The sequence below is a fragment of the Magallana gigas genome, chromosome 1 (genome assembly GCF_963853765.1).
Source record: "Magallana gigas chromosome 1, xbMagGiga1.1, whole genome shotgun sequence".
NCBI lineage: Eukaryota > Metazoa > Mollusca > Bivalvia > Ostreida > Ostreidae > Magallana > Magallana gigas.
This window is the reverse complement of record NC_088853.1, coordinates 52,377,031-52,390,755: the sequence shown is the minus strand read 5'-3', so window position 1 is coordinate 52,390,755 and position 13,725 is coordinate 52,377,031. Positions and strand designations below refer to the sequence as shown.

At 33.0% G+C, this 13,725-nt stretch overlaps 1 protein-coding gene across 1 annotated transcript; it reads right to left on the bottom strand.

The window, feature by feature from the left end:
* Positions 1 to 5,354: 5,354 nt before the first annotated feature.
* Positions 5,355 to 7,710, bottom strand: LOC105343399 (carboxypeptidase inhibitor SmCI). Its single transcript, XM_066086724.1, has 6 exons — positions 7,518 to 7,710; positions 6,921 to 7,014; positions 6,575 to 6,672; positions 6,232 to 6,396; positions 5,850 to 5,943; positions 5,355 to 5,514 (listed from the first exon to the last, which is right to left on the bottom strand). The coding sequence occupies exons 1-6, from the start codon at positions 7,708 to 7,710 to the stop codon at positions 5,436 to 5,438; spliced, it is 723 nt and encodes a 240-aa protein (XP_065942796.1). The 3' UTR covers positions 5,355 to 5,435.
* Between the last annotated feature and the right edge of the window lie 6,015 nt (positions 7,711 to 13,725).

Below are 13,725 nucleotides of genomic sequence, written 5' to 3'. Positions count from 1 at the left end.
GATAGACAGTTTGTCTTCATACCAAAAGTTATGTCCAAAACTTCAGTAACATATCAGAAATAAACTGGTGTAAAGCAGCTATCGTCATTACAAACAACAGCGATTGTATGTTCTTTTGTTGAATTAAAACAAAAAAATTTAGTCTAGCCAGTGTGATATTTTTTTTTCAGATAGAAACTTTATAAAAACTTTCCTGTTGTATGGTATGTGTTAGGGGAATTTGATCATGTGCTTGTTTATGTGGATCACATGGTTCAGTGGTCATAGGCGTTAGGCCAGTAACCGGAAAGTTACTGGTGCAAACCCTGCTGTGGCCACTTGATATGTGTTGTGCAGTTAGACAAGCCACTTAACAGTACCGATCAGACCCAACCTAACAGAAAGTAAACCCCAACTAAACCCTAGGTTTACTTTCTGGGTTTACTCTGGTTTTACTAGAGTGGACCCAGAGTAAACCCCAAGTAAACCCAGAGTGGACACGGAGAGTAAACCCCGATCAGTAGTATACCCTAAAAGCAGACGCTACATGTGTATTCGGAATATACAAGGGGCATGAATTACAGGCAATATGATGATAAGATAAAATACAGGTCTGCTTCACACTTCAGTGCGTTAGTTGACTCAAAAAGCAATTCACAAGTAAACCCCAAGTAAACCCCAAGTAAACCCCGATTGGACCCAAATTTTCAAAAAGGAAACCCGAAGTAAACTCAGAAAGTAAACCCGGGGTATATTTGGGGTTTACTCTGGTGTTAGGTTGGGTTTGATCGGTACTGTGCGTTGTTTCAGTCCACCCAGGAGATTTTTCACGGAATTAAGCGGGACGTTAACCTGCGATGGACTAGCACCCAACCAGGGTGAGTGAATGACTCTCATCTGCTAAACATCAAGGAAACCAGAAATAAACACCGGCCTTATGCGCTTTCGTGGTACGGAGAAGGAATATGCATGTATACAATGTATAGTATACAATATATAATCGACGTTGCATCACTCAACCCAGTTCCGTGGCATATTTAAGATGAACACGCCAAATTGTCACATATTTTTGAGTTGAAAATACGGAAATGTTAATTATGGAACCTGTTTCGACTTCAATGCCAAATATTATCAGTTGATATGCAACATCAATGTATTAATTCGGAACTCCAATTCTTTGAGTGAAAACAAGGTCGTAAAGGACTAAGTGCGGTTTTATGCAATTTTTGCCCCCCAAAATCAAAGTCTTAGAAAGAGCTTTAAAATAAGATGAAAGATAGTTAAAATCATATTGGAAATAAAGGTGTAAAAGGTTATCACCACAGTGACGTCATAACGTCGAAATGACGTCATGAATATTGCATTATTTTGATAAATTGATGTTTTGTAGCAAAATATGGGTGTTTTCCGATGGTTTTTCGACTGGGAAACATCGAGCGCAGGCTTGCTCAAGTACCATTTTTTAGTATAATATGTATAACTATCTGAAGTAAAACATATGTTAAAATTGCACTTGAGCAGACCTGCGCTCTATACTTCCGAATGCAAAATATAGAGCAAAAATGAGAATATCTTCATTTGTTTGCAACTTTGCCGGAATTAGGTCATTTAGATGACGTCATAGATAAAAAGCGAGTGAGCAATAATGACTAAAATCAAGATTAAAGTTATAGGCATCCTCTTTACAATGATTTGTGAAGATTTCATTCTTATACAATACTATTTAAAAATTGGTTGAAATCGGGGGCAGATATTTGACCAAACCGCACATAGTCCTTTAAGAATAAACGTCGTTTTTAATCACGCAATATTCGCTGAAAAGAAATGTTACCTAAAATGACATAAATCTGTGTATTTAGTATTTTCAATATACTTGGTTTTCGTAACTGTTGCTGTTTCTTTTAGAGTATTTAAATTTAGTAATGATAAACATATGTCGCCTTTTGAATAAGAAAGATCATATTGATAATAATACTGAAAACATGATGTAAACCATTTATATATCTAATCGCAAATTGAGTAAAAATTTGTAAAATATTTAGAACAAATAAAATTCAGTTATATTAATCAAAAGTTCAATAAAAAAAAAAGAAACTTATCTAAATAACATATAGAAAGAAATATATTGATCATTCAAAAGGTAAATAAATAGACTGCAATGTAAGTGATGCCAATATTCCCTTCCTTTTAAAGGCTCTTGTCATTTATAGCTCATGTTTTACTTGTTTCCCTCTTGTTAGCATAAGCAATCAATATGCTGCCCTCTTGAATGCAACATACCGCCAATCATAAATCTTCGAATAAAAAAATAAATACAGAAATTTTAGTTTTGGAACGATTTTTCGACTTTGAAGCTAAATATTTTCAATTGATATACCGGTCTCCCATTATCATAATGTATCAAGTCAGAACACCAATTTTCTGACTGAAAACATGGTCGTACATTTAAAAACTTGTGATGTCTTTTATATGTGCGAAGCTTGCTTAAGAGAAATATTGTCTAAAATGTTATTAAGTTCAATCTGAATTGATTCGAAAGTGTCTTCTCATTTTTGTTGATCTATACTTTTCATTACGTACCAAGTTTAAGATGTATCTGATGCCCACTTTGAAATCACTTCAATTTCAAATATACGCACCAACTTATTTTGTGCATTTGTACTTTAGCAGTAATTTGGAGTATAATGAATTACATTATTCATATTCTCTCAAAACTTTGAAAATGACACAACAAGAGCATTCATACATTAACAATTAACATTACCATATACTACGGAACTACGATGAACATTAAGGCGAGCAAACCATCTTAGTTTTTGGTTAAACTATTCTTTTTCATGTGATTACCATAATATCAAATTTTAAGGCATTTAATCCACATAATTTAACTATATTTTAATTTTTATCAATAAAAATCGAATTTATCAACACTTCAATGCCCTTCAAGAAATTGTCTTGTTTCTTGCACTACTTATTTTTAAACAACTGAGGTTTCTAAGATTTCAAATTCTGACATTGGAATGACTTAACATGTTGAAATGAGTTTGCATACTTACCATGAAAATCTTTTATCATATTTTATGTTAAAGTTAATTTTTTTTAATATCTCTTAGTTACGAGAACACTGTTAGTACAATGGTGCTATCCTGAAAGATGACAATGATGGGATAGGATAGGATGCAGGATACAGGCCATGTTGTACATAACACACAAAGTACATGATAGATTTGGTAGTAATTTAATCCTAATGATATCCTATTTTGTCAGATCATACCCTTATTCCTTTAGCCAAACATATTTAAGACTGGGTTGATTATATTGACAAAACGAAGTAAAACAATGTTGCTTAAAGCCCCTTTCACAATTGGCGCACGAGCAGAAGCGACTGAATATTCGTGCGACCGAAATTAGTAGACATGAATCGTAAACTGTTGCCGAAATAATCGCATTTGAAAAAAGTATTCGTACAAAATTCGCACGATCTAAGCGAGCGTTGCGCGAGGTAAACGCATTAAATCTTGCGACATATCTTGCTTCTATATGCGACTGTTTTACAATGAAAGCGACTGTTGAAAGATAATGCGATAGGATCGCGCAAGAGACCAGATGATTGGACGATCGAACGTGCGCCAATGCGATTGGACGTGCGATCATGCGTCCCATGGTACGAATGCTCGTGCGAGTCAGAGGGGGTATATAAACCGCCCATTTCCGACACTCTTCAGTAGACATATTGAAAGCGAAAGAACATGCCGACCAAGAAGAAACAGAGATGCAGCAGCATTTATTATTACACCTTAATATGATTATTCTATTATCTTTGATTGGTCTAGAAAGTCACGGGGCAGGGTAATTTCATAGGAATGAAAAAGCTTATATAAGCATATGATGTAGACAAGTATGATTAAATAAAAAAAATTAAATCATTATAATTCTTTATATATTTCAAAACCAACTTAACTATCCATGATTCGAAATTATGAAAGAAAAGTGAGACAGTAACAGAGGAAATCAAACAATTTTTAGAAATCAACGTATTTTGTATAATAAAATGTTGTTCGTTTATTGCATTAATGTTCGGGGAATACGAAGATTTATTCCCACAGAAAAACAAATTTCCTTCGGGCGATGCCCTGGGGAAATATAAGTTTTATTAGAGAAAAAAATCTTCATATTTCCCTTACCATCATGCAATAAATGTATATTGTTGAATTGTGGTCTGAAACAGAGATGCTTATACATGGTATATATACAAATGGCAAAGCAAGGCATATTACACTGATAAGTCGTGCAATGATAGTAAAACGTTGCAAGATAACATAAGACATGTTGAGCAACAGTCTCATGGTCGCACAATACGCGCATTAACAACTGCAATTCATCTTACGACCTTTAAAAATCGTGCATCACTCTTGCGAGTACACAAAACGTTGTAAAACGTTGGTACTAATGTTCGTGCGTTGCACTGCGATAATTTGGATCGCGTTCGGTCGCGTCTGAATAGTGTGCATGTCCGCTATTAAGAGGAGACTTGGTGCGACCAGTAAAACGTATGCAACGAATGCGAGAGCTCGTGCAACGTAAGGGAGGGCTCGTGCAACGTATGCGAGAGCTCGCGCGAAGCTAAAAAATTTCGATCGCAAAGTGGTGTAAAGTGGTCGTGCGCCAATTGTGAAAGGGGCTTTAATGAGGATACCGGTATTTGCCATTGTTGATTACATGTAACGATATTTTTAGCCAATCGTGAGTCTAGTTTACCTTTTGTGAAAAAAAGTCTTCAATATGAATGCACTGAGTGTTTTAGTTAATTATGCTCAGCATCATTGAACATCTCTATGGATACAACTTGCGTTGCAGATTTATTAATATAATTGTGTTTTTAAGGAGTTCATTAAAAAAAACATCCCTATCAACTGAAAAAAAAAATTAAATGCAAACAAAAAGATGGAATATTTTCTAAATCAGTTGAAATTTACCAGAAGGGCTTAAAACATAAATGATGAACTTTATCTCCTTACCCGTCCTCAAAAAAGAACAATACCCTACCTCACCGTCGTTTGGATGAGAAAAGCTAACATTTAAAAAGATTATTAATTGATAATTCAATAATTGATTATTCTTATAATATTGCATCGGAAATTGACCTTGTAGTCGCTTGCTCATTATTAGTCACATACATATATATAACATAGTAATCTGTATTTTTTTTTAAATTCTTAAAATAAAGGATGATGTAGAAAAAAAAGTTAAATATTGAGTCGATGGTTGATGAACTTTGTACTTCCAGTTTTGTAGTGTTTTCGAGCAATAACTAACACTTGGTATGCTTACAAATTTAATATATAAGGTTTTCACGAAATCAATCATCGACAATACTTGTTACATATATTTTATTCTTTTTCACTTAATATATTTTTTTTCCGACAGCAATTTTTATGGTTGGTTTGTACGTTAGCCTACCCTTTAGTATTGCATTGACTTGTGACGTCATGACCCTTATAGATGAACTGCGAAACACAGGAGTTACATCTAGGTCTGTAAATAAAATCAAAAGAACAGTGATGAAAAGATTGTCAACAGATTTACATCTACTGCCATCTTTTAAAAATTGCTGTTCACATATTAGAGATATGTTATAGATTAGGAGATAAATTAATGGTTTTATCGCGATTAAACGACTTAATACATGTAAAATCATTGATCGTAAGAAATATAACTTTTTTATTACAAATTTTATATCAATAACTATTGTATGTTATACATTGTACTGAAGCCTTGTGATTCAAAGCTATATTAATCTAATATTATTTATTGACTCATTTGTAAAAAGAAAATAATAGCTAACATGTAAATACTTCACATAAACCTACATGCACTTTGCTTGTGGATAGTTTGGACAGGTTTGAGTCGTGCAGGCCTTCTCTTTACATTCAATTTCTTTAAAGTTAGTTCCATTCGGACAACCTACAAATTCATTTATAGAACTACATGACTGTACATTAATGCAACGTTTATTCATCTCTACGTGTTATTTACAAACTAAGAACTCATGAAAATCTCATAACTTTTTGTTTAATTCATAAACTGACTTTTAACATTCTAATCACAATAATCAATTTTTTTTAACGATTAAAAATATATGACACACAGCTGATAATCATTAGATATAACACCGTTTAATGACAGGTTCGTTTGTATCCATGTTATAGTCACACTCGATATTTATCACAATAAAACAATAAGTAATTTAACCATCGTTGCATCCATTCAAGCATTCCTCCAGTGTTTTGTAGTTATTGCTATTTCCTTCACAGCATCCGTAGGTGAATTTCTTGCATGTGCTGTCTTCTTGATCGTAGTAATATCGGGGACACAAACCCTCACACGGGCCTGGATCTGGTTCCGCGGAACAGGATTCTTCAAAGAAAATTAAGAAAGTAGTCACACGAAATAAACAAAATAAAGTAAGTTTTTCGTTATATGGAAGAAAGTACAGTTAACCACTCAAATGAAATTATGAAAACGACGCATTTGCATGAAATTATATCATCAGAGTGCATTTAATAATTTTTCCCAATCAATAATCACTGCTTACCCTTTTTCTTGATGACTTTGTTCTTCTTCTTCTGACATATACTTGTGACGTCACGGTGTTTGTATATGAACTGTGCAACACATCCATTGCATCTTGAACTACAAAGTAAAAAAAATTCACACACTTCTATGCGTAGTGCAATTTTCTTTGTTGTATAAATTCATAGAACATTTTTTTTTTTACACTCCTTCATATAATGGGACATTGAAGGTTTCACTGAACATTAAATTACCATTTCTTTTCATATTAATTATATCGTTATGAAACTGCAATATAATATCGTTAATAAGGCTAATTTTTATTTTAAAAAAATTGCGTCAACTGGGAATTTAGAAAAAGTACTGACACACAGTCTGCTTCAGGAAATCGTGGACATTTTTCATAAGTGCATGCGTCCACCAAACATCGAATTTGATCTGGATTTGTGCCGTCTGGGCATCCTTTTATAAAAAAAAAAAACAAAACAAAAAACATTGTGATTCATTTCAATAAAAATAAACATCGATTCCATGTTTTCATTTATATTCCAGTAAAAATAAGTTCTATTCATGATTGATTTGACTTGCATATGAATACTAATAAGTTTGCCCAAAATTACTATGCAGACGTATAAAATCTAACAGGGTATTCAATCAAGTGAGTTTAGCGGAAATTTTTTCAGCTAAATCAGTTACATTGCTTACATCCTTTACAAGCACAATGGAAGGAAATTCGCTACGTTAGATCTACGTTTATTTGTTTAAAGCGCATTTTTGTTAAATAACATACGTGCTTAATATTTACATTAGCTGAATAGAGAACGTATGTGGTAGTTAAAAAGTATGTTTACAGTAGCTAAATATAGTTAGATAACAGTAGTGTAATATTGTATGTGTATAACAGCTAATAATAATACGAGTACAATCGCTAAATAAAGAACGTTTACAGTAAAATGTAAACTTACCGTCATTACACGAACTGAGACACGCTTGCTGGGTCAAGTAGTTGTTGCTGTTCCCTCCGCAACAACCGTATGTGAACTGCTTACACTTGTAGTCTGAAGGGTCAAAATAATAGCTATGGCAGTTTCCTTTACAGGGACCGCGCTCAGGGGTAGCAGAACATTCTTCGCCTACACAAGAGATTGCGACAGCCATACAATAATTTCGCATACAACATCTTTTATAGAATCATTATCAAAAATTGTTAATATAATAAAAAGAAATCAAATGTTAGAACCGAACTGAAGTAAATATTTCAGTAGAACTAAATGTCTGAAGTTTTTAAATATGAACATTTGGAATGAAATATTTACGATTTGTAGTGTGAATTTTTGCCACAACTGAACCAATCAATATATAATTTTTTTAACACTTCTTTTTAAAAAATAATTTTGTGTCAGCAAATAAAGTGTGCAATGTATAAAGTTGGTTAAGTCTGATATTGTAAAAGTTTTACCTGCTGGATGCGCTTCATCTGACCCGTCAGAAAAACAAAATGCCTAAGGAAAGAAATATAAGAAAGTAGTTCTTTCGTTCTTATAATCATACATGTATAAATGGGAAAACATGTATTTTTGTAATACATATCAATGACTGGCAACTTACCCAAGTAAACAATAATACTTTATACACCATGTTGCAATTTCTTTGATCCCGTTTGACAAACGTACACCAAGTGTTGATATGTTGAAGTAACACTACACGTCACATCACTTAGACATCGATTTTAAATGTATATTTTCCTAAGACGGAAATTTTGTGTAATCATTTAATGACACACACGTGATCATCTTTCTGAAAATTTGACAATCTTTTAATCTGATTTGGTTATAAAATTTATAGGTGCATTGTTATATAAACGTAGGGGGTGATTATAAAGGTATTTAGATGAAGTGCATTTATTCATCTGTGAATTTATTCATATGATTAGTAAGGCATCATACAGGCAATTGGTTAATCTTCAAATCAGCAAAGGATTCAGAAATTTGCATTGTTCTTTTCCGATTAAGCTGAAAGATGAAAAAAAATCGATCTCGGTATCCTACTGAGAAAGGTATCAGACCGCCAATCAGCTTGTAATCATCAAAATGGTGGTTACAGCTGATTATAGGCAAGTCAAGGAAAACTTAAAATATAATAAGACATTAATTTCATAACATTATAAAAAAAAGACATTAAAATTCATCCAATTATATGTGAAATATCAATACATTAATATGTATTTTGAACATCTTGATTTTATTTCTTGTTTCTTTGATGATAGTACGGTAATACCAGTTGTGTTCATTATACATGGAACCTTCTAGTTATAAGTTGAGCTGGTGATTCATGACATGATCACAAAACGTGACCAAAAACCAGAGTACAAAAAATGCCTGTTTCATTTTACCTACACATATCAGGCACCCTGATCGACATCCACATCTGAACGAAAAGAACTGAATAAACTACAGATGAAATTATGAAAATAAGAAAATAAATCAAATAAAAGCAATTGTAATTGAATATGATGGATATGTGAATAAGTATTAAAATTTCATAGTTGATTTGGCATGTGTGATAATCAGTATCACTTGTAGAGAGACAACACAATTTGAGAATTACTCTACTGCTCTACAATGAATAATGAATTCAATACTTACGCAATACAAGTGCACCCTCCATATAACACTCGTCCTGACTAATGGGTCAACACTCAGTTTGGGTCTGACGTTTGTCTTGTGTCTGGTACGCAGGACGCTTTTATTTAGATGAAATCATGCTCAAGACCTTCCGAAATATGGACCTGGTCACTGTGACTTGCTGAAAAAAAGTCGAAACTCGTTGACATTTTTGTAGGCCTGCAGTCTATGGGTATCTCACTTACAATATATCATTAAGAATATAAGAATGTCATGTGTGTGTATGTCTAGTAAGTTACCGAGATGCTTTTGCCAGGTTGTCACTTCAGTTAGCGATGGGATGACACCATTAATCTCGACTGTTCTCCTCTGTATTGAGCAATTTACTCCTCTATCTTGTACCCTCAATTCTGGTACTCAATACGAATAAAACTCTATCGCATTCATATTTTACCGCTTCGAAGCTAGGAAACCGGAAGTTTATATGGCTAACAACATATTTCGGCGTGTCTAAAATTCGAAAAAAAAACAAGTTCCGGCAGCAACTCGAAAATTTTATATTGGGTGTGATTATAATTTTCTTACTAATAATAAAATATCTCCTGTTATTTCAACCATAATTAAAAAAAAAATTCTACTAATCGGCAGTCTTTAATAAAATAAATATAGACTGTTGACGTAGCATTAGAACCAAATGCAGTCATGCACATGGATAGAGGTATAAAGTTTAAATCCCCTCCACAAATATCGAATAGTTAACAACGAATACGAGACCAAAGTATGTTCTGTCATTGTAATGATATCCGTTTAAACGCAGTGTATCACGATCACCAACACAGCATTTAAATCGCTTGAGTAAAACGCATTTATCATGGCGCCGATAATTCTTTCTGTGATTTTTGAACGGAATTCTATACATGAATAATTCAAGGTAAATGTTGTAGTGCGTATATTACACAAACAAGATATATACTAACTGTTTATTTGTGTTTCTTTATTTAAAAAATTAATCATACTGTTCGTTCACCCCACTTACTTTCTTGAACATTACATCTTTATTTGTATATATGTAAATATGTTTGATCTTCTTATGTACCTCTTGTACTATTATATGGTGTTGAGTGAAATAAACTGAACTGAACTGAGCCAAAAAAAAATATTTTAATGACGACGGTCTCCATGTTGAAGAGAGCAATTAAACTGTTTACGATAAGCATTTTCAAATAATCAATTATCTATAGTTATTTGTATTTCTCAATTAAAAGAAACTGTCTTACTACTCTTATTGTACTTCTAAACATGAAATGTGGGCATCACATTAAAGCTATACACGCTTTAATTTGCGTCAATTCTGAATAACGGGGAAAATGAATGAGTTTGATTACTAATAAAAGTTACCTTTATGCTGTTGATTATAATCCTCAATTCGATCAGGTAACAAATATATCAAATATCAAACAATAAAAAATATTTATTTTCTTGCCAGGAAAGTAATGCCTCCTCGTGAATATTAAGCTATCACGTGATATCGACAGCTAAATTTAGTCTATCATACCAAAACTGGTGAAGGGTCAACATCTTCATAATTGTGATAGTTTCACAAAGGGAAAGGATATTTCTGTAAAGCATAAAGTTGTCCGATATACACAAAGTACACACAAAGGGAAAAAATACAAGCCTGTGAGTAGATATGAATACTTCCTTTAAAAAAAATGACGAAGACCTGTGTTTTCCCCTATGTGCTATTTATAGATCCTATAAGTAATCATACAGATGTAAGGGTATCGTGAATGACCAAAACGTATTTTACTCATTATACATATATGTATTTTAAATTAACAACTGTTAAGCATATTAAAAATCAAGTTGAATATTCAATTAGGCAAACAATAACGACCACCTAGTTCTCCGCGGACATGCGCAATGAGGTTGGTTTCGCTCTTCCTTCATCAATATTCATGAAAAGGTATATTTTCCTGGCAGGAAAATAAACAATCAAAAATCTATATTTTTGTTACGAGATGGAAATCACCATTGTAATTTTCAGATTAAGGATAACTTTTATAGGTAGACAAACACATGCGTTTTCACTGTCATTCAAAATTGACGTAAATTATAGCGTGTATAGCTTTAAAAACAGAAAATATTGAATAGTGTATAATTTATTAGGAAAAAATCGGCACTCAAAGCGTTTAGTAACTAAAGATTTAAAAAGTTTGTGTCCTATCATTTCTTGTACGCTTTATTCGGAACGAATATTATAGCTAAACACGGCTTGGGTACATTACCTGTGGACCAAATTGGCTTGTCTTGACAAACATTTGGGACGGGGTGGGGAAAAGGAGGTTTATGGTGTAGTTAGAATTTAGAATCACCGGTAGAATGATTGGATGCGGGATATTTTAGAATTTAATCCTTAGCTTTAGTCTCAGCAAGATGCTGGAGGGTAACAGGTATGCTATAAAACTGTTCCTAGTAAGATGTATGAGAAGATACATTTTGTACATAAGGTAAGGTTTACCGGTACGAAAGTTCTTATAGACCGTTGCAGAAAGATATAGATCAATACTATTATACAGCAATTTAACAAGATACAATCCGTCACAAGGAAAAGTCTCCCGTGAGAAAACTTATTGTTGGGTGGTTACAATATCAGAAAATGGACGCTGTATTTCTTTTGGGGATAAATCGGTATAGAAAAGGTTGAATAAACGAAATAAATCACTTTTATTAAGTGCATGCGTTGAAAGCAACGCCTTATAGTAAATTATCCATTTTGCTGTAGAGTGTCGCCCGCTATTACATTTTATTACTTGAGTATAGCATTGAATAATGATTTTTTTTGTAGAAAATGACTTAATTATGATTGATATCACAATGGATAAGAAGTATTTAGTCTAACAGGCCAAAAAATGCACTTTTGGATGAAAAATTACATTTTCAAAAATTTAATTCAGTTAACAAGAACAAAAGCTCCAGGCAAATTCGAACTCATGTTCTGCGTTTCAGAAGCCAAATAGTTAAACCACTGAGCTACGACAATATACAATCCAATTGAACGATATAAGAAGATATAAGCAGTTTACCAAAACATATAAATCGCCATCTTGTGGTGTGGTGTCTTCAAAAGTATAGGTGTAGGTGTAGTAAGGTACCTTAATAATATTTTTTTAAAAATTGTCTCGGTAAATCTTTTTTTAATCTAAAATGCTTTAAATCAATATCAAAGTATTTTAAAAATACATGGTGGATATTCAAGGTTGGAAAAATAAGGTCCTAATATGGTTCGGATTCCTCTAAAAAAGTGCATGCATTTACATGTAATTTCACGCTTCTTACTAAATTGCTAGTTTGCAGGCAATTGGGACAAAATATTATACTGTACCGATCAGACCCAACCTAACATCATAGTAAAACCAAACTAAATCCCGAGTTTACGTTCGGGGTTTACTTCGGGTTTAATCTGAAATTTTTGAAATGTTGTGTCCTCTCAGGGTTTATTATAGGTTTACTCAAGATTTGCTTTTGGATTCAACTGTACCCAGTAAGAAGGAGACCCGTATTGTATCTCACCACCCTACTGCCTGCAATTCCTGCATATCCTTGTATATTCCAAATACACATGTAACACCTGCTTTCAGAGGCATACTTCTGATCGGGGTTTAGTACGTTTACTTTTTTTTAATTGCCAAAGTGTGTAAGTCGATGTCATAACGAAGACACGCACAGACATTTTAAAAGTTATAATCTAAAAGGTGGCCAGCAGTTAATCTGGATGAATCTTGGTCAGTGGTAGTTATTACAGCTTGAGTAGACTGTGTAGATATTGAAAATAATTGTAGAGGGACTTTTTAGATATTTAGAAGTAAATACAATACTTTAAATAGGGAGTTGCTTTATAGATTGTGTATACAAATACAGGGTTTTATAGGTTATGTTGGTTGTGTCAGTATCAAACTCTTTCGGAAATTGGAAGTTTTGGACACCATTTTGAAACAATAAATTTCGAGAATGATTTTGAATGAAATTTTTCCAAACTTTATATACGATTCTCGCACACGCTTTGCCTGAAACGTTAACGACTTAATGGTCAGTTTCACACAAAACATATCTCAAACGGAAGTAACTCGCCTATGTAGTGTAGTAGTACATTTTGGGATGTTTTCTAGGTCTGTATAAATCTTGTTGGTAGACACAGTAAATATGCTACGAAGGAACTGTACATGTATATTGTGGGTTGATAAATTGTTAATACTTGAGAAATGCAAGGTGCATATATATAAGAGGGAAATACGGTGTATGTACAAGAAAGTAGCTGAATATATTTTGTAAATGAATGCATTGTTGTACTAAGGATGGGCTGTATAGATTTTATCATTAAATGCAGGGTTTGTGCTTGGTAGGGGCTGTATAGAAATTTTATTAAAATAAAATGTTTGGTCAATATGAAGGAGTACTGAAACAAACTTAAGATACCGTTTTCATTAGGAATAAATATTTTGGTAATGACTCATCTCTAAAACATTTTTTTTTCATTAAACAGGTTGGG